Genomic DNA, 23,718 nt, shown 5'->3' with positions numbered 1-23,718 from the left:
GCCGCCGAGGCCCCGGCGATCCCCACCACAGCCGCCACGGCCGCCGGCGGCATCACCCCCTCCGCCGAGGCCCCGGCGATCCCCCACCACAGCCGCCGAGGCCCCGGCGATCCCCCACCACAGCCGCCACGGCCGCCGGCGATCACCCCCCTCCCGCCGAGGCCCCGGCGATCCCCCACCACAGCCGCCACGGCCTCCGGCGGCATCACCCCCTCCGCCGAGGCCCCGGCGATCCCCCACCACAGCCGTCACGGCCTCCGGCGGCATCACCCCCTCCGCCGACGGCACGCCGGTCAGCCGCCAGCGAGACAGGCCGGCCGCAGACGCCTCATCCGCCCCGACTCTGCGCCGCGCGCTGGCCCAGCGGCGTCTCATTCGTCGCCACCACGGCACGTGGCGGCGCGTCGGCCGTCACTGCCCGGCTGCCGGGCGGTGACCTGACCTCGACTGACCTCGGGTTGCCGCGCAGGGCCGCGTGGTGCAGCGCGTTGAAGCCGTTGTTGTTGGTGAGCGTGATGTCGGCGCTGTGCTCCAGCAGCAGCGCCACCATGTCGTCCCGCTTCTTGCTGATGGCGTCGTGCAGCGCCGTGTCACCGTCCAGGTCCTGCGGCGACGAGGGGGAGGGGAGGGTAAGACGAGGTCCGGGTCCTGCAACGCGGGGCGGGGCAGGGGCAGCCACACCGGGTTCGAGTCGTGATGCGGGAAGCTGTCACGGGCTCCTGGTGTGGATGCAGCTGTTTAGCGAGGTCTAGTTCAGGCGCCATATATATTTGTTGAGTTGTATATTACCGTACACGTGACTGCTGACGTCATGAGCATCGCCGCACACGTGACTACTGACGCCATCAGCATCACGACACACGTGACTGATGTCATCCGCATCGCCACACACGTGACTGCTGACGTCATCAGCATCGCCACACACGTGACTGCTGACGTCATCAGCATCGCCGCACACGTGACTACTGACGCCATCAGCATCGTCGCACACGTGACTGCTGACGTCATCAGCATCACGACACACGTGACTGCTGACGTCATCAGCATCGCCACACACGCGACTGACGTCATCCGCATCGCCACATCCTGGTGGAGGTCAGGACCATTCACAGTCGCTTGTGGTGAGACCCGAACCCCAGCCGCCTGGACCCGGGCAGAAACCCTGACCACTCGGCCGTTTATGCCCATTGTGGAGACAGAAGAGCAGTGAGATGCGTCATGAGGCAGAGTCCCGAGGGCATGTAATAGCTCCTGGGGTGGCGTGGTGCATTCAGTCCCATGGATTGGAGCACAATGTGTGGTGAAGGATGGACACGTGCTGTAGGGTAGAGGGAACGTGCTATCATACTGGTCACACCCGGCATACGCTATTCAGCCCGGACATCCAGCATGCCACGTCGACTTAATCCTCTATCACATATGGAAAGCATCCAACCAAATCTCGTCCGCTGCATCCAGCTGTGACAATTGGGCTCCTTCTTTTTCCAGAGTTGTGACGTAGCAGATCTCAAAAAGTCAGCCATTTGTCCGAACAAATTGACAGACGCGCAGACTAGCAATCCAATCACCTGCCTCATGATTAAATTATCGCCTTAATTCGACTTTGAAGCGCAGGCAATCAAATAACCAGCTCAAAATTACCAAGCTAATGAGCCGTGTTAATTTGATCTGTGACTCGCGTAACCGGCATATCGAAGAACATCTGAAGTGGCTGAGGTAAGGTTCAGCCGCAAGCACATGAGCCCTGTTCTACCGAATCATAAGCTCCATCAGTAAACCAGGGACATGCACTCTCGCCCGCTGATCACACAGAAAAACAGCGTAATAGTCTGGCACCCTCAGACTGCATTTCAAAACGAGAACGACGGGTGCTCACATGATCAGCATTCAGCACCATGTGTGTTTGTTGGGTGCTCAGTTTGGTTCGTTTTCACCCCTTCTACTTCACTTGTCCATTCATCCCCCACTTCTCCTTCTCTAAATGCACCTTGCTGACCGCGCCATCAACCCCAGCAGGATGCATCGCAAGCTGCAATATTCGCATTAATAGCCCCTCCCCATAATAGCCTCATGCTATACTCCACATCCACTCACCCTCAATAACCGCCCCAGTGTCCCTGCTGCACCCGACCTCGCATTTTGGCGTCAATTTCACTCCCCGCGGCGGACATATTAATAGCCCGCATTAAGGGCGAATGTGGTGGTGTGTATAATAAAGTAAGACACAATCGTCGAAGATGAGATGGGGAAGCCACGCGTGCAAGGACAAAAGGACAAGAGAAGACCAGTTTACTGATCGTTCCCACCCAATTAGTCTCCAGGCCCAGCATCACCCCGATTGTTGGGTTGCGCCTCCAGGCCCGACATCACTGAGTGTCTGATTAGCAGTCGCTAAAGCCTGACTACGGCGGCGCCAGTAATCGGTCTCCGTCTGACTACAGTGGCAGGGCACCGGCGTGCTATCGGTCGTCACCGCTGTCAGGCCACACTCCAGCCCCCGTGGTGCCTCCCCACCACCCCGCCTCAGTCATCTGACGACCGACCGTCTCTGCCTGACCACAGTGACGGGGCGCCGGCGTGCTATCGGTCGTCACCGCTGTCAGGCCACACTCCAGCCCCCGTGGTGCCTCCCCACCACCCCGCCTCAGTCATCTGACGACCGACCGTCTCTGTCTGACCACAGTGACGGGGCGCCGGCGTGCTATCGGTCGTCACCGCTGTCAGGCCACACTCCAGCCGCCGTGGTGCCTCCCTACCACCCCGCCTCCGTCATCTGACGACCGATCACACCTGAGGTGGCCTCGCTCGCGCGGGCACGGCCGACCCGACACCCGCCCAGAGGTGCCGCCGGCCGCCCTGCTCGAGCGTTGCTGACCGCTGCTCGACGGCCGGGGGCGGGCGTCGAGGCAGGACAGCGGCTGAGCCGTCACACTGCAGGTGATCGGCGCAAGCACGGCTGGGCCCCGCTCGTGCTGGGGGCACCGAGGCAGGGCAGCGGCCGGGCCGTCACACTGCAGGTGATCGGTACGAGCACGGCTGGGCCTCGCTCGTGCTGGGGGCGCCGAGGCAGGGCAGCGGCCGGGCCGTCACACTGCAGGTGATCGGTGCGAGCACGGCTGGGCCCCGCACGTGCTGGGGGCGCCGAGGCAGGGCAGCGGCCGGGCCGTCACACTGCAGGCAATCGGTGCGAGCACGGCTGGGCCCCGCTCGCGCTGGGGGCGCCGAGGCAGGGCAGCGGCCGGGCCGTCACACTGCAGGTGATCGGTGCGAGCACGGCTGGGCCCCGCACGTGCTGGGGGCGCCGAGGCAGGGCAGCGGCCGGGCCGTCACACTGCAGGCAATCGGTGTGAGCACGGCTGGGCCCCGCTCGTGCTGGGGGCGCCGAGGCAGGGCAGCGGCCGGGCCGTCACACTGCAGGTAATCGGTGCGAGCGCCGCTGGATCTCACTCGCGCTCGGCTACACTACAATATGCCATTCAAGAAGAAAAAGTTGAAGCTGCTGTCTTTCCAGCATTGTGAGCTCCTGCACCACAAACAACCAACCGCCATTCTACCGGGAGAACGAGTCAAACGAGGATACCAATCAATCATTGGGATGTGTTGTGAAACTACTACTCTATCATATCGTGAACTCAATTGTTTAATGATAACGACATTGATATTGGTTGACCATGCTGCTCGATGACACAACAACATTTAATGAATATCTTGAGCAAATTGAGCATTTTCGTAATGCATTCCAGCGACTTCACGTCTTTGCTTAGCCAGTTCCAGCCGGTACAATGAAAGTTGGTTATTTCCAGTGTAAGAGCTTGCGATGACCCTAAAATATGGTCGCCATTAAATTGATGAAGAAACGTTTTGTCTTTTCAAGGGTTGAACTGAGATAGATGACCGTAGTGCAGCTAAATGTTATGGGCAATTTCGACAGAAATGCGATTTACGATGGTGTTTTAAATTTGCCGTTCACGGAAAGTTCTGAAAATTGAAGCATATCCCAACTTTGTCTCGCTTGCATTCACCTAAAGCGATCCTTACGCATCAGCTTCCGACAAGCATTTGATGCTGCATATCGCAAGCATCAAGAACCAATCGTTCGAAAGTGTAGCGACGGGCCAACGGATTCCCATTAAGAGGAGCAGCGGCACTGGACCGGAAAACTCGGCCGCGCGCTGGTTTGAGCTGCATTGGCGAACGAGCCTGAGCCAAAGTTCAGAGCGCGTGACGCCCATTACGTCGGGCCCTCGTCGACGTAACAGCCGGCGGGCATCGCACTACCCAGCCGAACGAGGCCAGTCAGGAGAATGAAACCCTCTGACCCAATCGCGCCGCTCCATCCCGACCGTGTAACGCCCGACAGTCGGGACCCACCACTGCCGCAGAACAGGACGCAGCAGCAGCCCCCGCGTCCGTACGCGGGGCGGGGGTGGGTGAGGGGATGAACTCAAAGCGGGGGGCTCGGTGCGGCACGCACGAGGACGTACGCAGTCGGGCTCGGGGTGCCGCCCGGCCCCAGCCAGTCCGCCTTCGACAACGCGGCCACCTCACGGTCCGACCGGCCCGCACGCCGCTCCGGCATCGGGCGTCAGCGGCCGGCGGGCCAGGCCGCCGAGCAGGCGACGCCGGCCGCCAGCCGCGGCGCTCCGTCTCCCGGGCCGGGCCCCAGGAAGCGGCTCTAATGCTCCCTAATGGCGGCCCGCCGCGCACCCGTGGCGACAGCGTGCAGCGCATACCGTACACGGCCGGTGGTCCGTGGCGGGCCGGCGGCCGGCGTTCGGCGAAGTCGCCGCTCCCCCCCCCCCCCCCCGCCCCCCGCCGTGTTGACGCTGAACTGACAATTTCCGTCCGTTCACCGACGGCTTGCGCCGCACCCGAGGCCGGCGGCAGGCAAGAGCACGCCCCTCGTCGCTCTTGACAACGGCTGACGAAAGACGCGCCGATTAAATCCGGGAGGGGGGGGGGGCAGAGGCCAGGTGCGGGTGGTGTTAAATGGGAGCGGGCCACCAGATGTCGCGTTAGGCAGACGTGGAGAGGACAGATTGTTACTGTTCCGGCGGGATAACATGAGTGCAGGCAATGCAAGGCTAGAACAGGATCACGTTAGGTGTTAAGAACTTCAGGTCAAGACGGACTGAAGTCAAATGCTGGGAAGGACGGACTGGGGTAGGATGAAGTTTGGGCCAACAGCAGGGGCCACGCTTGGCAGCGGCGAGGCAGCAAGTTGAGAACAGATTAAGTCTGTCTAGCCCGGCTAAAGCGTCAGCAGTTAGTGTGGTAAGTTAGGCTGCGATTATTTGGGGAAGGAAACAGAGTTTGTGAGCCAGACTGCAATTAAATGGAGCGCGGTAGAGGATGTCCGACGAGACTGTCATCAGATGCCGAGAGGCGTTCGGCTGGGGTTAAGTGGGGGAGTTGGGGCGCGTCGTTCGCCTGGGATTAAACGTGCCGCCGAGGGCGTCCGAGCACGCCGCGATGAGACGCGAGCAGAGAATGCCCGCTGCGAATGTAATACAAGGAGCGAACTGACTCCCAGTTGTGCTGTGATTAGAGTAGGCCAGAAGTAAACCAGGCTTAGCTTATTTGATAAGCGACAATTGATGTTAGATAACGGATGGCGGGATAATGAAGCTTAACGTACGATAATTAAAGTAGCTCACGTAGTGGGACCAAAAACATTTAACTGCTGTCATTTGTAGCCTGAGGGAGAGTCACCAATGGCACATGATTTCAGACGAAATATGGCACAGGGCAGGCTCGCCATGTATTTGACGTTTCTCTACTTATATGGTGTCTGGCAGTGGCACCACACGGTCGCCAAAGCCAGCGAGGCGTTCCTGCCGACCGGGCGGGGCCGGCCGCCGAGGTAATTCTGTTGGCGTCCCCACGGTGCAAAGGCGAATACTTCCGAAATCAGCGTCCCTGCACACGAGCTGCGAGCGCATCACACCGTGAAGAGAGACGGCTCGGCCACCGAGATGATGCCCCCGGATAGCTTCGTCTATCTCTCTCGTCCATTCATTTTCATCACCCTCAGGCTCACTTCCCGCATCCCCTCTGGCTCACTCATCCTCATCTCCTCCGGCCTACTCGCCCTCATCTCCTCCTACTCAATCACAACGCTATGGCTCACTCAGCCTCATCTCCACCAGCTCTCATTCACATCCTGCCCGGCTCACTGATCCTTACCCCCCGGCTCACTCCTTCCATAGCGCCGTCCCAGTCCTGCTCCCAGTCCGCGCCTCTCGGCCCCCGCAGCGTGGCGTCTCAGTGACGACCCACCCCCGGACCACAAGCGCGCCAGCGCCGCCGACTCTGCGTCACCAGCCGGCGGTCAAGAGCTCTCCCTCCCACTTGAAGCGCGTGCCGACAAAAACTCCCAGCCTTGAGCTGCGGAGCCGTGCAGTTGAGTCGAGTGTTTGCCAGACCGGATCGCTAGGTTTTTTTCCCGAGCCGCGGGGGACCCGATCTCCAATCCGGAGCCAGAATGGCCGCCACCCCCGCTGCACTGGCTGGGCCGACTCCCGTCCTGGCTCCGCTGATTGGACTGGCCGGCGCCCTGGCTCCGCTGATTGGGTTTGCCGTGATCAAAGTGTCCGGAGCCACGAGGACCTTGGTTCCGGGAGTGCGGGGTCTCACGAACAATGCAATCTACGTGAGGAGCAAAACGCAGAAAAAGAGGAGTAGCACCAGGGACCAGAAAATAGAAAGCGAAACATGAGTTATTGAGCACACCCAGAGAAGATAATTAAGTAGCATAGCTAATGAATCTGGACCACGTTTTTGTCATCTATGTATAGCACCGGCATCGTCCGATTGTTAGGTCATTCTGCCCGCCTAAAAAGCACTACAGCTGAAGCCATGAGATGCATGGTGCACTTGCAGCGAAAACAACACCAGCAGCAGCAAAACGTGAAGCCACGTAGAATTACCGCCGGCTGTGTTCAAGGTAAGATACAATTTATTTTACCGCTTTCGTAATATTATTGCAGAAAACTGCGCACGTAAGAAATCAGGCCTTACCCGCGCGTACTACGCGTGCGAAGAAACATGACAAACGTATGGAAACTGCAAACTATACTGCTTATAACTTATGATAAATTTTATTTTCATCAGTCGCGCTCCGTTTGGGAGCAAACAAACTTGCTTACAAATGAATCCGTGGCGCCCTTTCTACTAATTCTGCGGCCACATAAGCGAAAGATTCTGCGATGCTGGCAAGTGACGTCACGTAGAATGTCCATCACCCGGATGACAGCGAACAGCAAAAGGCGCAGAATCTTTGGAGCATGACCGCATGTATCCTGTCGAAGGTCTTCTCTGTCGTCCAGGTCGCCGCCAACAAGCCTATCGTGCCAAAGGGAACAGAATACGACCAGTTGCCTTGGCAACTAGGATTCCGTACAAGCTATTTGTCCTTCCACAATTTTACAGATAGTAATCGCCTGCAAGCTGGGGTGGCACCCCGTCCCTCAATTGCAGGCTGGGTAGCAGCCCGCCCATACCGGTAGGCCGGGCGGCACCCCGCCCCATACCTATAGGCTTAGGTGGCACTCCCCCATACCTGCATGTTAAAGTGGCACCCCATCTCATACCTGCAGGCTGGGGTGACACCCTGTCCCATACCAGCAGACTAAAGTGGCACCCCATTCCATACCTGCAGGCTGGGGTGGCACCCCGTCCCATACCTGTGCGCCGGGGTGGACAGCCTGTCCCTCACCTGCAGACTGGGGTGGCAGCCGTTCTCCAGCAGCGTCTGCACCAAGTTGTAGAGGCCCTTGTTGACGGCGATGTGCAGCGCCGTCTGGCGGCGCTTGTTGCGCGCGTTTGGGTCGGCGCCGGCCTGTATGAGCTGCACCATCACCGCCGGCTCGTCGCCGTGCGCCGCGTGGTGCACCGCCCGGTCTCCGTCCTTGTCCTGCGGCACCGGCCGGCCGCGGCGTCAGTAGCCTGCCGGGCGTGCTGGACAACGCAGGTAACCGACAGGGGTGGCGGGGTCACCGATGAGGATCTGGCGTCTTCGGGCGAATCGACTGCCCGCGCTCACGCAGCGACCTCATGGGTCATCAGCGCGCGTCCTGACCACCCCGCGGCTGCCTCTCAGTGGGCACGTACGGCACAGGGCGACTTAGACACGCGCTGATTCGGAGGTAGCCGGCCTGGCAACAAAGCCTCTGCACATTCGGTCGATAACACGAGAAGCCAGGCAGCTGGACATCGTCGCAATCTCTGAGCACCGACTGAAGCACCGGCGCCCGGAATGTCATCGGCAGGGGTCGCTGGTCTACATTCTCGCGGTTAGAAGTCAAGCAGGGTAAAGCATACAGCACCGCGACAGGACATGGGACCCCATTAAAGCCTCGCCGGCAGACTTCTAAGCGGACGGGGATGTTTTCGGGCTTTGAGCGGTTAGTGATTGGTCAAGGAACGACTCAACAGGGGCCAGCGAAACACTCCGCCGGCACAATGATGACGAGGTACACTGGCCACCGGTCACACAACGGGACAGGCGGATGGGTGACTGGAAAACCTCCGGCACGCGGAAGTCAGGTGGGGACAGAGCTCGCAGGCTGGGATGATGACTGCATCACACAGGGAGCCAGCCACCATTCCTCGCCCGTGACCTGCCGCCGAACAGTGTGCACGCACCGACTCAGTGTACCGCTCCAGCCTGACCAAGCAGGCGCAAACGTGACGTCACCGCGCTGCCGGGAGCACATAATTTGCCTCGGTGTGGAGGCCTGCGTTTAATGCAACCAAAATTAGTTGAAGTCCATATACATTTACAGGCGCACGCACGCACGCACGCACGCACGCACGCCCCCCCCCCCCCCCCCCCACACACACACAGGTGTCAAGATCAGAGCGTCTATTGGTCAGCCGTCCTGCGGTCGCCAGGCGACGAGGCTGCCTGCTGCAGTCGAAACGGTCTGTATAGGGCAGATACAGGGACGCTGAATGTGCCAGATACAGAGACACTATATCTGCTGGACACAAAGACATTACAGCGTCAGGTCGCTGACCGGAGCCGGTTCGCAATCCATCAGCGGCATTAATCTTGCCTGCCGCAGAAAATCAAACGGACCATGGATTTTCAGACACCACTGGCACTGGCGGGCACGGCCAAAGCACCCACTCTGCCAGAACTCAGCTGAATACGTGGGTCTGGCTGGCAAAAATTGTGCGGCCCTATACAAGTATGTTGCCCACCAGTACGTTTTTTAATTGTACCAGCTCACCGTAAGGCTGAATGCCAGCTTTACGTCATGTAGTATGTACCTTATACTAAAGAGAACACGACACGTTGACTTTGCGGCGTACCATAATTAGACCATATGTTTTGGTGAACAGTCCTGCTGCCTGCAGGATGACCTCCAAAGATCGAACGCGACGTGTGTGAACATAACATCGAACATAACCCTCACATGGAACGCGACGCCCCGGCCCCCACAACGCCCGGATCCGTGTTCACCGCTAGGCATCACATGACGGGAAGCTACATCGTCAAGCCAGCAGCCAGTCAAGCCTAACGTCACCGCTATGCTTGCCAACCGCTAAGCATGAGTGCCGCACATACACGCGTTGTGTCGTGATAAGCCCCCAACGCAGTGTACAGTTGTTCATCACGGGAAGTCTGTCACGCCACATACACCCTGCACATCGCGCTATGAATCGGTATGTACTGAGTGCTAACGTGTAGTGTAGTGTAGTAACGCAAAGTGTAGTTTATCGCACCACCATCAACGTGTTCTCTTCCAAAACATGCATGAAGCCACGTGTTGTTTTTTTCAGAAAGGCATCAAACAGCTCAAGTAATTTTTAAAATGGACCAGGTCGAATTTACTGACTCGATCGTATGAAACACACAAAAAATGCACAGATGCCTGCGTTACCTCCAGTTATTCAGCCAATGCCTCTTGTACCTGGTACCTCTTATGTAACTCAAAAACCCAAACCTCTTGCAAATACCGCTCTGATTACAGTGCCATCTATGCTTACGATCCGCAACCATATGGTATATGGCGGATTTAACACCTGCCGAGCGCAACCAATTTATCCATGGCACGCCAAACGTTGTCAAACATCAAACAACCAAGACACGGTGCTGTCATCAATGAGCAAAGGACATCTCAGTCGCACAAGCAACAATATGCAACTCATGCCAACTCCTGAAACTTCAAAGCCTTCAGCAGTCTGAAAATTTGCGCCTTGGCAACGCACAGGTGACGCTTAAAATCATCAAGTTAAGACACGTCGAAAGAGCCCGGCAATCGTTGTTCCAACAAAAAGTGAAACACACTCACCCTTATGGGTATTCGCCCTTACCATGTCAGTAAACGGGAGCGTAGAAACCACACTGGTAGACGGCACTCCAAAGTCAAATATGAACTTGCATCGAAACTATTTTGTCTCCACAGCCACCCACAACTGAGCTCGGGACCTGAAACGCCAACGTTACCTTTGCCCCACACTGCTCCGGACTTCCCCACATGTTTTCATCTACACCCACAACTCCAGCTGTGCGGAAACAGCCGCTGCCGCTGCCGCTGCCGTGTCGCGGTCGGCCGCGCCGCCGCCGCTCCACGTACCTCGATCTCGGTGTCGACCTTGTGCAGCAGGAGCAGCTTGATGACCTCCTGGTGGCCGTTCTGCGAGGCGGCGTGCAGGGCCGTGTGGCCGGCGAACACGCCGTCCCGGGACGCGTCCGGCCGCTTCAGGATCTCCTCACACTTCTGGATGTCGCCGTTGGCGGCCGCCTTCACCAGCTCCTCGTTGACGTCGCCCGACACTTGCGAGTCGAACAGCTTCTTCAGCAGCGCTGTCAGACGCTCTGCGGGCGACGGAGCGTTGGCGAGGCGCGCACAGGGCCCGCGATCGGCTGAGATGGGTACAGCACGTGCAGTATGAAAACGGGAGGTAGACCAATCACTGTAACTAAGGGGTACCGTAAGCCCTCTGGCTTTGTAGCCAGTGCGCATCGTGCATTTATGCGATTCATCTCTTTCAGATGAGCGTCAAATGAAATTCAATCCGGGTAATTATACTTCGAGCCAGCCCACCATAGAGTTCGATGACGTTAGCACGTGCTTGGCATGCGTCTAATACAGCATGTGATGGCGAGCGATTTTGTCGAGGTCTTTGCTGCCATCCATCGATTTGCCCTTTTCAAGAACTGCCGCCGTCTGGTATGATGCTTGAGTGGTGGGGGTACTGTCTTGGCGGTTAGAGGCTAATGCGTAGGTCTGCACGGCACTTCAACTGCCTTTCGGCCAAAAGGCAAAAGACAAAGTTATACGACCAATTGGAGCGGAACAGGTTGGGTAACACCAGAGGAAGTGCTCATAAGCCATTTGACATCCACGCCAGCCATTTCCCTGAAAAATAATATATCAAATAATATTCAGAAAAATGATGTGTCGCCAGCCGGTCACATCTCCCGACACAAATAGACCATGATGATCGTATCGACATCCAGGGATATCGCCATGACTGTGCCGCGAGCACTGACTGTAAAGCACGCGAGGCTAACATTCTCGTTCTTCAAGCCACTACCGTCGCTTCTCCTGACGTAACTTCCAGCGAGACAGAAGCACAAGTGACTCTTACTTGGACTACGGACCAGCCCTGAGCTTGAGCGACCCGACCCAGCCCGGCTCGGCCCTGCTATCGCCGCGACTCCATGTGAAATGCAGCAAACTCACTGATCAGGTAAGTTTTCCACAATGTTGCAATATCACCGCAATTTCGCGTTCCCATTTTATTTACGTGGAAATTTGATTTTTAATTTGGGAGAAGTTGAAGGACACGGGTCGAAATCGCGTCCAGATCTCGCTAAATTGGTCTCACAGCCACACAAGATTAACGGATTCTGACAGAGAAAACTAAGCGGGCAATCGCGCTGGCAAACGTGTGGGTCGCTGTGTATAGCTGGCTACGCGCTCTCGTGTGCGAAGAGCTTGAGTCCGTCCACTCTGGGACAATTTCAAGGATTATCAAATCTCAACAGCCAGAGCATGTGACGATATACTGGCAGTTACATGTCACAGACGACTACAAAACCTACAGCTCGCTTTCAGATCTCAACGTTGTCATGCCCATACGTGTGAAGGTAACCTACCCGAAATCGGCCGATGCTTTTCCGAAATCGACCTCGCACACCGGACATATCTCGGAAACAGCGTCGACCGTTCCAGACGTGTCGCGCGGGATCTCTCCGTGAGTGCTCTGACAGCAGGAGACGCCGGCTATGCCGTCACAGCCCGCCTGAGCTACTGGGTAAGGGAAACCAGGGGTGCGGGGCCCGACTACCCGCGGCACCCGCCCTCCCCGTCAGGACGAGAGGCAGGCGACGCCATATTGTCCCAGCGTCCACCCTTCCTGTCAGGACGAGAGGCAGGCGACACCATATTGTCCCAGCGTCCGCCCTTCCTGTCAGGACGAGAGGCAGGCGACACCATATTGTCCCAGCGTCCGCCCTTCCCTGTCAGGACGAGAGGCAGGCGATGCCATATTGTCCCAGCGTCCGAGTGTGTCGTAAAGTCCCAAATGACGACGACTAAACGACAGTATGGGCTAAGCTGAGGAAGATTGGGGCATAAAAACGACACATTCCCATAGGATTGTTAACACGCGCCCGGGCGGCCGGTTGGATACCCTTCGCTTGGGTGGGGCGTCAATTTGACCTCCCTGAGATCTCAGGAACTAAGAGAGCTAGACACACCAAATCCAAAGAATGTATGGCCTGTACGTGGACCCACTCAAGTCGAAGTTTGAGGCCCCCAGGTTACACCCTTCGGGTTGAATAAGGTCAAACAAGGTCAAACCCCATGTTGGTCTCCAAAGCAACCCCAGAACCTGAATAAGGTTCTAGCAAAAGGTCACATCCTCATTTAAGGTCAGCGACCTTGTCTGACCCTTCTTGTATGATTTTGGCCATGTTGACCAAAATCACACAGCAGTGCTTCGAGTTTTGCACTTGAAAAAACGACAAAGATTACGCCAGGCAGTATGTTCCTAAAAACAAAATGTCGAACTGCGTCATTACAGGTCAATGACATGTTCTGATCTTTTATGAAGTTCATAGAAGATGCATAATGCGGCTCCTGTTATCACTAGATTCGAAATGAGCACCACAAACTACCCCATGCAGTAAGCCCTTGAGTAACAAAACAGGTTGGCTTTGACCTTGGTCTGACCTTCATATCTGACCCTAGGCCAGTGAATTCGTTCATTCAAAAATGAATTTGCTTGCATTTGCTCATTCACTTGCTGTGTTACTTTAGAAAGTATCCCACAGATGTATGGTTATGTCTAACACTCCGTTGTCGCATCAGATTGAACGATTCCCTAGAAAATGACTTCGCTGAATCCGTGGCCTGACTTTGACCTGCCGTAGTGACCTCACTAGGCACATCTAATTTTTTATTAAAAAACAATCTTCTATTCAATTGTCTACAGTTATGCAAAATGTGGCGCGGATACGTCGGGCCTTTAGGAAACCATCCCAGAAAAATCTTCAGGGGGGGGGGGGCAAGCGCGAGTTAATTGTATCCGATGCCCCCACCCCTATGCACGCAAGTGCTGCTTTCACAATAATTTAGAAAGAAAGCTGCTAAAACCGTGCTTCTGTAGACTCATCTACTTAGACCATGACAAAGTTATCAAGCCCGCGCCAAAAATTACTGGTTCATAACTGGCCATTTTGCAGCCAGTTCTTGTTAGATAAGCGCGAAAATTCTACATTACTGGACCTCCTTGTGTTGCACTACCGTGCAAGGTAGACTTTGAAATGCACAGACGAAACTTACTGGTCTCGTTTGCTAGAGGTGCCTGCCCCCATAAGCTCACTTTTTGGCGTCATGAACATGATAAAAACAACTAGCACACCTATACCGCCTCGCTCGTAAAACACCGCAAATTAAGGCGTCGAGTGCTTATCTTCTTGACGACGAGTATCTTCTCTTGTCCATGACTGATATCTTAAGCTATTGATATTGATAGTGAACATTAAGACGCGCAACATTTACTCCTTTTCTTGAATTCGTCAAACGGGGGTGGATCCGACACGTAAACGGCATGAAAAATATGCATCACTGAAAACGCCTTCGGTCTCTCAGGGCTACTTCCTATCCATGGACGTCTCATGTAGTGTCCTGGACAAGATACTGGGGGAATTATCCTATAACAAATTTAACATAGCACCCACAAACAATTAGACACAACCACGTCTTAAGCCAAGGAAACATTTCGAGACAAGAGTCAAAGGTTCTGACACTGATTTGAGGCATAGGACTTTGGCATGATGTTACATTTATGGCGGAACTATGCTAAATGACCATGATGGTTGAACATGACGTTGGAAAGGTTAGCAATTAACATCGCCTGCCGCCATATGTCTGCCAGCAGTGATAATGTACAACCGGTGTCTTATCAGACCAGGTTATGGGACTTAAGCCACATGGGGTGTCGATAGTGTAGTGGTTAACGCGTTTGCGTTAACCACTGCACCTCTGGGAAACCAGAGGTACGGGGTTCAATTCCCCGCGATGTCCGCCCTTCCCGCCAGGGTGAGAGGCGGTCAACGTCATACAGCCCCAGTAGCTGAATGCGTCGTAGAGCCCCAATGCCACCCCCGGTCCATAGATGTGGCAACAGGAGTCACAGAAGACAGATACCCATCGCAAACTTTTATACGGGGCGAGAATGCCCCTTCCCTTTTTAAGCTAAGTAGGCATATATTACAAAGGGCATGAATGTTGTGCCCTATTCTCTACGAATGGATGCTTCATCATGCGGTGAATAATCATATCATATAATCATCATGCCCTGTTGCCAACCCTTTCCCCAACGGTCCGCGTGGCGGTACGTACCGCCGCTGGAAGAGGCGGCCACCGAGCCCTCGGACGCCACTTTGGTGACGGCCAGCGGGTTGTACGTCCACGAGGTGCCGCACACCTCCACCTTCAGGTCGTTGTCGTGGTAGATCTGCTGCACGCGCCCGATGTTCCCCAGAGTCTGACCAGGTGAAAATGAGGTTGAAGACAAACACAGACAGTGGAGACGTCCCTTCGGCACGCCACCACGGACAGGGGGATATCGCGATCGCGCGCACATGAAAGCAAAAAAAGCAACAAACCCACAGTAGCAGTGCCACAGTCTACCAAGGATCTGCAGAGACGATCGAAAATTCGAAGGACGGATGCGTTTGGGAGGAACACAGGCACCTTGCCTTTCAAGGTTGTGGGCGACAATTAACAGTTGAAGCTCCGCAATATATCAAGACTGGTTGCACAAGGACATTGTAAATGTTCAGATTAAAAAGAGACTGGATGCCGCTCCTGGACCTCCGCTGGTGCAGCAGCCGAACACCAAACACGGTGTGGCAAACTTCCCAGACACCGTGCTAAAGTCCTAGCCAATAACAGCCAACTAGCACCCGACCAGGAGTCAGGCTGAAACAGGGCAGCCGTGTTGCAACATTGCGTCGCAATTTCCGCAAAATGCCACATCACGACTCGCGGGGCAATGGACTCCGGGGCTTTGCAACAGGCCATTTTCAGCGAGGACGCTGATCCCACAGTCATCGTTGTGGCTCAACTTCTGCAAAGAAGCTTCAGCCAAGGGTTATCACGGTGTGAAGGCCCGTCAGAGGCGACTAGGGAGCCACTCACCGGCAGCATGGCCTCGGCCCACTCGCCGTGGCCCCGCTGCAGCACCTTGATCCGCTCCAGGTCACTGTGGATCTGCACCAGGTCACCGACGGCGAACTGGCTGGTGCCGGCGTCCCCCGCCGAGCCGCTGGCGCTCGACACCTTGTTCAGCGCGCACGGGTTGAACGTCCACCTGGCGGCGACGCCGACGTCAGCCGGGGCGCCGACAGAACGGGCGGCTTAGCCACGGCCGACAGGGATCGGTCGGCCGGAGGTCGCGTGGCTGGGCACGAGGGGGAGGCGTGCCCACAGGCAGGGCACCGAAAACAGGCCGTTAATGGGGACGGGTCAGCAGAGCATCGGTTGACGGGGCGGTGGGCTGTCGGGGGGACGGGACTCTGATAAGAGGTGGGCTTAACACGGAGTACACGGATCGACGAAGTGGGGTGCTAGTCTGTGATAGTCTAGTCTAGTCAAGTCTGTGATACTTCCGACACATATGCTAAATCTGCCAAGCCTGATAGCAAGGAAAATGTGCACCACCGTACTCTGTGTACAGCGGGTCAGCCTGCCAGGAAGAGGGACAACCCGCAGGTCGTGGGATCGCCTGTCAGGGAGAGGGAGGATCCGCTGGTAATGGGACGGTCTGTCAGGGAGAGGGAGGATCCGCTGGTAATGGGACAGTCTGTCAGGTAGAGGGGGATCCGTTGGTGATGGCACAGTCTGTCAGGGAGAGGGAGGATCCGCTGGTAATGGGACAGTCTGTCGGGGAGAGGGAGGATTCGCTGGCAATGGCACAATCTGTCACGGAGAGGGAGAATCCGTTGGTAATGGCACAGTCTGTCAGGGAGAGGGAGGATCCGTTGGTAATGGGACATTCTGTCGGGGAGAGCGAGGATCCGTTAGTAATGGGACAGTCTGTCGGGGAGAGGGAGGATCCGCAGGTCATGGGACAGCCTGTCACGGAGAGGGATGATCCGCTGGTAATGGGACAGTCTGTCATGGAGAGAGAGGATCCGCTGGTAATGGGACAGCCTGTCACGGAGAGATGGGGTCCACTGGTCATGGCAGGAGGTGGTAGTCTTATCCACAGCACAGCTTGAGTGAAAAGGTCCTGCCCACAAGGATTGAGTGCACAAAACTTCCCATCCATATCTTAAATACTGCGGCGGGAGGGGGGAGGGCACATAATGCAGGGAAGCTGGTGTACTTCATACAAGACGACCGAGTGGAGCAGCCACGACGAGTGGAAAACCAATGGGATAAATGGTAGCCGCTGGCCTTAATATCGCTGTGTCGACGAATAACGTCTCCGTCATCGACGCCCGCCCTGGCTGACACGCCGGGCCAGACGGGCGCCACCTTGGCAGTGGTTAAGCATGCCTCCGCGTCAATTCGAATCGATGACTATCACGGTAACCACTGATGGATAACGGCCCTGAACACGCAGGTCAGGCCTGTACAGTGGAGGGCGTAGGCACGCATCGTTTGAATTCCAGTGGCATTGACCCGTACCACACTATCGAGGCGTTCTCCATGAGCACAACAAATGCATAGGATAATGGGGTATATCATATGTAAGGGATATATATTACCCCTTCACCCATCACCTGTTATTATATACCCCTATCATATACTATTCTATATGGTACGGGATATATATTACCCCTTCATACCCTTCACAATACAAACCACCTTGACACACCTTCCACTGAGCTCCGGCTGAACTTATGCTACACCGCCCCCGGCCACGTCTCCATTCCGTGCTCTGCTGTTCGAGGTCACACCCGCTGCCGGAAGGCAGGCCCACTGGCGCGCGCGCGGACGACGGTGGCAGCCTCACCTGTTACCGCTCGGGTAGGAGACGACGATGTCGTGGTCCTCGTCGATGCCGACGACGGTGCCGGCCGTGCCGAGGCACTCGAACATGCCGTCCGTCCAGCCGCCGTGGCCGTACTGCAGCGACTGCACGATGTCCAGGTCCAGGTCCACGTTCACCTGCGGCGCCAGCGTGAGGAGACGAGGTGAGCGCTGCGGCCGCTCGGTTCTCGTGGCGTCAGTGGGCAGCAAACGCGGCCTCTTTCTCGCCACCCTTCGTTACGCTGTAGTACTGTTTGGGTGAATTATGTTTGACATGACCGGAGTGGTGCAGGTTTCCCTAACTTAAGCAAACGTGCGGCGACACGCCCCCGGACATCCATGGTCAACACCTGTGCATTGTTCACACTCACCTCAGCGGGCTGACTGACCTCACTAGCATCATTCAGCATACAGAGTAACATCAGATGTCACTTCGCTCTGGCCTGAACTGGTTCTGGTACGACAACTGACACGACCTTGCCGCCGACCTGTGCGTTCTCGCCCTCCGGGCGACGTCTGACCCGACCCGACCATCTGAGCCGCCGGTGACCTAACCCCAGGGCGCCGCACCTGACCTGACCTGACCTATGACTGACCTGGTCGCCGATGCTCCAGCCGTGGCCGGCGCTGCGACCCGGCCCCTGCTCCCCCAGCAGCGGCAGGTGGTCCCGGTACACGGTGCCACCCTTGGCGTCGTTGACTACCTTCAGGTCCGCCTGGGGGACGGGGGACACATGGAGAGAGGGCCGGTAAGGCGTGGCTGTATCTCAGCCGCTCGGAGGAGTGTTGCGGTGCCCGTTTCTGCAGCTAGTGCATCACAAACTACCGCACATCACGGCAGTGTCGTAGTGCACTGCCCGCGGAGACAGGGTCACGCTAGTTACGCAAGCCCCTGATCTCGGTGCTTGAGCGCTACAGATTTCGTTGGATTTCACAGCGTTCAGGTTACGAAAAAACTTATGAATGGTCATTTGGCTCGTCCATGGCGGTGACCATGTGATGCTCCCATTCCCAAAGTCAAAGTGCGCCTCGAAAAGAGCCCGTGGTAAACGCCATAGGGGAGAAATAAAAGCCATAACATACCGTGTCACTGAATTCGCGGGACAGTAGCTTGATGCTCGCAAGCTTTTTGTCTAAGCAGTGTTTCAGGCCTTCATAACACTTGTTGCACAAAGATTTTGGCACATTAGGTGCAAACATTACAGAGCATACATTCGGAAAAGCGAGGCATTTGAAATGTATTACTTTCATGGTGGTGAGCATGGAGTTAAGCGAGATTTATCCTGCAGAGTCGGCTACTTCAAATCAAAATTCTGAGCTATCCAGGAAGATTTCCAGAGAACTGGTCATACTGATCAAATTACATCCATTTGATGCTACAATAAGTGAAAAGCACAAGAACATAGTCTTTTCTCTTCAACCAGGAAAATGAGTTGGATTATCAGCCTTAGGATTGCGCTGAAACCAGCTACGCAATCTGCTTAATCTCACCATTCCCTCGAAGCCGACCCGGTACAGGTTCTTCTGGCCGTTGTCCCAGATGACGTAGGCGGCAGACCGGGGGCTGGCCGCTGACCAGTCCTGGATTTCCGTCACCTTGCCCCTCCTTCCGTTGCCGCCGTCCTAAACACGGGATGCCAGCATCATCAAAACACCAGTCACAGCACGCTGAACGTCATAAGAACGACACATCACACAGTTTTTTTCTGAATGTAATGGAAGCCAAATGCCGCTGTTGTAAGTGTAAATGCCAGATGTAAACTTCCATTCCATCCACGTCCCAAGAACTACCTTACTGACCATTCCATTCACAATTTGCATTTTGTGCAAAGCGTCACATGCATTCACATAACGCAGAGCACCGCTATCCCGCTCGGTGCTTATCAACATAACCGCATGTCTCAGCTGAACCGAGATAGCGTGTAAAAACATTCCCGGGACTAAAACACAGCTAGCAATACTGAGTGGCCTGCATCTCATCACTATTTTCGTTGCCTGTCGTTTTCTGGCTGCGACTTTCGCCGCCGGTGGCGCTGCGGTCGCCCGTCACTCGCCTGGTCCTCCCACTGCCAGTCGACGCCGCGCACCACGCGGCCGCCGGGGAGATGCCGCGCACAGAGGTCTTCTTACTCTTGCGACGCGGCTCCACCAGCACCCTGCGGCGCACCGAGGAAAACGTCAGTCACGGAGCCGACACAAGCTGGCCGAGGCGGCGAGACGTCACGGAGCCGACACAAGCTGGCCGAGGCGGCGACAGGGACGTCACGGAGCCGACACAGGCTGGCCGAGGCGGCGACATAGACGTCACGGAGCCGACACAGGCTGGCCGAGGCGGCGACACAGACGTCACGGAGCCGACACAGGCTGGCCGAGGCGGCGACATAGACGTCACGGAGCCGACACAGGCTGGCCGAGGCGGCGACAGAGACGTCACGGGAGCCGACACAAGCTGGCCGAGGCGGCGACAGAGGACGTCACGGAGCCGACACAAGCTGGCCGAGGCGGCGACAGAGACGTCACGGAGCCGACACAGCTGGCCGCGGCGGCGACAACGTCACGGAGCCGACACAGGGCTGGCCGAGGCCAGACCAGCGGCCAACATCACAGAGCCACAGAGCTGGCTAGGCCGCGACAGAGACGTCATGTAGCCGACACAAGCTGGCCGAGGCGGCGGCAAAGACGTCACGGAAACGGACACAAACTGGCCAAGACGGCGACCAGACGTCATAGACCAACACAAACTGACCGAGTGTCCTGAACACCCGAAAGCAGCGATGTCACTCGGTCAGAATACGCTTGTTGTGAAAACAACTTCACCAAAGGCTCGCGGACCTGTAGTCACGTGACCTCGGACTGGCCACCAAAGCGGCCGCGGTACGGCCAACCCAGAGGTGATCTTGCGCCTGTGCGCGCCCCACCTCTCAGAGCCGGGGGCTGTGATGCGGTAGAAGCGGTGGCGCAGGTGGTGTGTCGCCGTGGTAGCAAACAGAACAGAGGTCGTAGTTGGAGCAGTCGGCGCACTTCCAGCGGATGCCGAAGATGGGTTGCTGGCGGCACGTGTCACAGATGGTGCCCTCGTGCTTGATGCCTGCGGTGGGGCGAGACGGGCCGGCCCGCGGTCAGGCGGCGGGCGGAGCGCTCAGGGGCTCCGGCGGACCCCCACTCGGGCTAGCCAGATGGTGCAGGTCAGAACGCTCAGAGGAGCTGCTCTATGATGCCACGAAAACACACCATATGGCCCCAGTTCTTCCACAAATATATGGGCATTACCAACTGTGCTAGTGACGTATGTGTTGCTGCTTCCCGTGATAGTGGCTTATTTACCAGTGAGCATTCCCGTGTCAAGCGCATCACACATTAGAGCTCCCCATCACAAGTGAGTCAAGCACCAGCAAGTGCTTCTCATCACAAGCGAGTCCCGCACCAGCAGGGGCTGCCCACGACACGTGACACGTTAACCAATGAGTGCCTCCCGTGATAAGTGAGTCCTTCGCCACGGCAAGCCACTCCCATACCAGAGAGTGCTGGCCGCGCACCACACGTCACGTACCCGTGGGCGCGCTGTCGATCACCCGCAGGTCGTAGGCGCCAGCGCAGCGGTAGTTGGCCGCCGTCCCGTTGTCCCAGACCACCACCACCTCCTCGGACGACTCGAAGTTGCGTACGGTGCCCACGTGGCCTTCGCCGCCGTCCTGCGCGCGCCAGGTGCGCTCGATTATGGCGCCGCTCGTCCCGTGAGGACGGCAGCACGGGGACTCATGCCCGTGAGTGACCACATGGTACTGCAAAATCAGGAAGCCACGCAGCGCCCACGCCCAGCGATCGGTACAATTGCCATAGCCTGGAAATATGCCGCGGCACGGTAACACATGCCTACACTTGGCGCGACGCGTGACACTGAGAACGCACACACAAAACACGACAGCCCGCAATACTAGCTGGCAGCTGGCTACGCCTTCCTCAGCCCCGTCTCACCGGCCACGGCCGGCTGCAGCAGCGGCCGCCGCCCGATGCGACGCGCACTCACCTGTTTGCACCACTTCCAGTCGGGGCCGCGCATCACGCGCGCCCCGACGCCCTCCATCATGATACGCGCCGTGCGCGTGGCCACCACCGAGTTGCGACTGGACACATTGTCCATCGCACGGCTGGAGGGCTGCGGACCAGAGGCAGTGTACTAAGGTGGTGTGTTCACAGATGGCAATGGCACAAAACTTGTGAGTTATATTTTTGGAGGGCTATATGTGGCTGGAGCAATGTCTTGCACTAAGGCATGCTGAATGCAGCCATGCTGTCAGAATCACAGTGCAGCAATGCAGCAGAAAAGGCAAGGTACTGTAATTTTTATCAACATATATTTCTGACATGCCAAAATGCATGGTATATGAACATCTTCCATGTGAAATGACCCAGTAAAAAGGCACCCTGGGCAATGGATGATATTGAGATGTCCTGGTGGATTCTGGATTAGTGACTGCCACTGGATTAAACATCTATGTACTTCTCACAGCTCAATCAAGTGTCTCCTTAACATGTTAGCTGGGGAAGGGAGGGGAGGGGCAGGGAGAATAGGGCAGTGGAGGCTCAGCATTAGCCCTTGCTAGTCAGAGCAAAAATTTTATCTGTTCTTACTTTCTCTCCAAGAACATCACAGACATTGTTTAAGTGTCTTGTGAGATACACAAGTAAAAACAAGAACATTTTGTGGATGTTGGAATCTGATATCACCTGCCAGTGCACCCACTCAGTACTTGGAGGAAGCCCTGGTCCAATGCCTCTGTAAGGATGGAGTGCATTCTGGTCAGGGCCGATTTAAGAAAATGCCACAAAATCTATTGATCCATGACCAGTATGGCAATGTACAAAAAAATTATCCACTGCACTGGACACCTATGTGACTCTGGTGTGCTGAACCTGATACACCAGTGTTGAAGCATTCAGCTACTTAAGTGACAGGATGTCACTCGTTGTTCATGCCATTACGCCCCTAGCTTTGGTGTCACTCCCATTCCTCAAAATTGGCAATCCCACCCTATCTAAGTGCCAAAGGCCTGAAAAAGGGGTGGGCAGACCAGATGTCTGAGTTCTGGGTCAGGGCAACACATAAGCACCAATAAGTTGTGCACTGAGATTGCTGGGGAACTAAGAGTGCTGGTTGCATGAATACATATGTACATCCTGCACATCCTCCTGGAAGTATTTTGGAATGTTTTGTGCACATGTACACCAAACTCAAGCCAGGCCAAATCATGCTGCATTTTCAAATAATTTTTGCTGAAAAGATATCTTAGAGGCATTTTTGACTGATTTCACCTTTCTTGCATAATTCCTGAAACCATTGCCTAAATGTATCATGGATGGTACTAGTCATGAAATCAGACTGTGAGAACTCAGATTTATAGCACGCAGGCACTAACATTATTATTGGGTTACGATGTCACCCCTAAGCTGGGCACGTTTGGCATGACATGTATTTTTATCCTATCGGTAGGTACAAAGCAATTAAGGTACTGTCTAAATGGACATCACAGGCTTTTATGGGTAAGAAAGGGTTCTAATGGTACGAATTTTTGAAAAGCTACAGCAAACGCTAATTGAAAGGTACTGTTCGGGAAAATCCTGCTGTCTACAACTCTGATTTTATACTGCAACGTATTGATAATATTCGTGCCCGTCCTGACGCCACAAAAATATTCCCGACAGGGAATTTCTCCAAAACTACATGATACAGGAATTGCGGTTCCTGCTTCCGATAAAGATGTTAATAATACCACAAGTCCACCCCTATGTACCCACAAGCACCGCCGCAACCACAAGCCGCTCCCAATCAACGGATCAGGATGCAGAGTGATGGAGAAATTGGCGCAGCTGCTTGTAGAGGTTTCAGGCTTACGAAGAAAGGTCAGCTGGCGATGACGTCATGGCTAATACAACTTTAGAATATCATTGGTTTTTAAAGTTATTGGTGATCTCGCAAGTATACTCAATGTTAAACATGTTAAAAGAAAATGTATGGGTGGTGCCGTTCATAGCATGCAAAATATTTCCAAGGTGAGGGAAAGGTCAAGATCGGACGCGATCGACATAGGACGGAACGTGTTGAATGATACTGGAAAGAATTTGACTATGATTAGAAAGGGCAACAAAGCCTTGTACCGGAACGCTGTGTTCACATCTATATGTCAGCCATACAATCGGATTGGACCGGACC

General features: G+C 55.7%; 1 protein-coding gene across 1 annotated transcript in view; it reads right to left on the bottom strand.

Moving 5' to 3' along the window:
* The window catches only part of LOC119098449 (E3 ubiquitin-protein ligase MIB1-like), a 93,748-nt gene extending 70,406 nt beyond the window's left edge, over window positions 1-23,342 (bottom strand). The window contains 15 exon segments of the mRNA XM_037221367.1: window positions 453-604; window positions 7,718-7,915; window positions 10,587-10,828; window positions 14,868-15,012; window positions 15,669-15,840; window positions 17,491-17,645; window positions 18,104-18,223; window positions 18,999-19,130; window positions 19,562-19,611; window positions 19,614-19,663; window positions 20,426-20,476; window positions 20,478-20,595; window positions 21,058-21,199; window positions 21,535-21,663; window positions 23,304-23,342. Of these exon segments, the coding sequence (XP_037077262.1) occupies window positions 453-604; window positions 7,718-7,915; window positions 10,587-10,828; window positions 14,868-15,012; window positions 15,669-15,840; window positions 17,491-17,645; window positions 18,104-18,223; window positions 18,999-19,130; window positions 19,562-19,611; window positions 19,614-19,663; window positions 20,426-20,476; window positions 20,478-20,595; window positions 21,058-21,199; window positions 21,535-21,648 (1,841 nt within the window). The 5' untranslated portion in view covers window positions 21,649-21,663; window positions 23,304-23,342.
* Between the last annotated feature and the right edge of the window lie 376 nt (window positions 23,343-23,718).

The sequence above is a fragment of the Pollicipes pollicipes genome, unplaced genomic scaffold (assembly GCF_011947565.3).
Source record: "Pollicipes pollicipes isolate AB1234 unplaced genomic scaffold, Ppol_2.1 Scaffold_4740;HRSCAF=5597_pilon_pilon_pilon, whole genome shotgun sequence".
Lineage (NCBI taxonomy): Eukaryota > Metazoa > Arthropoda > Thecostraca > Pollicipedomorpha > Pollicipedidae > Pollicipes > Pollicipes pollicipes.
This window is presented reverse-complemented; position numbering and strand designations above follow the sequence as displayed.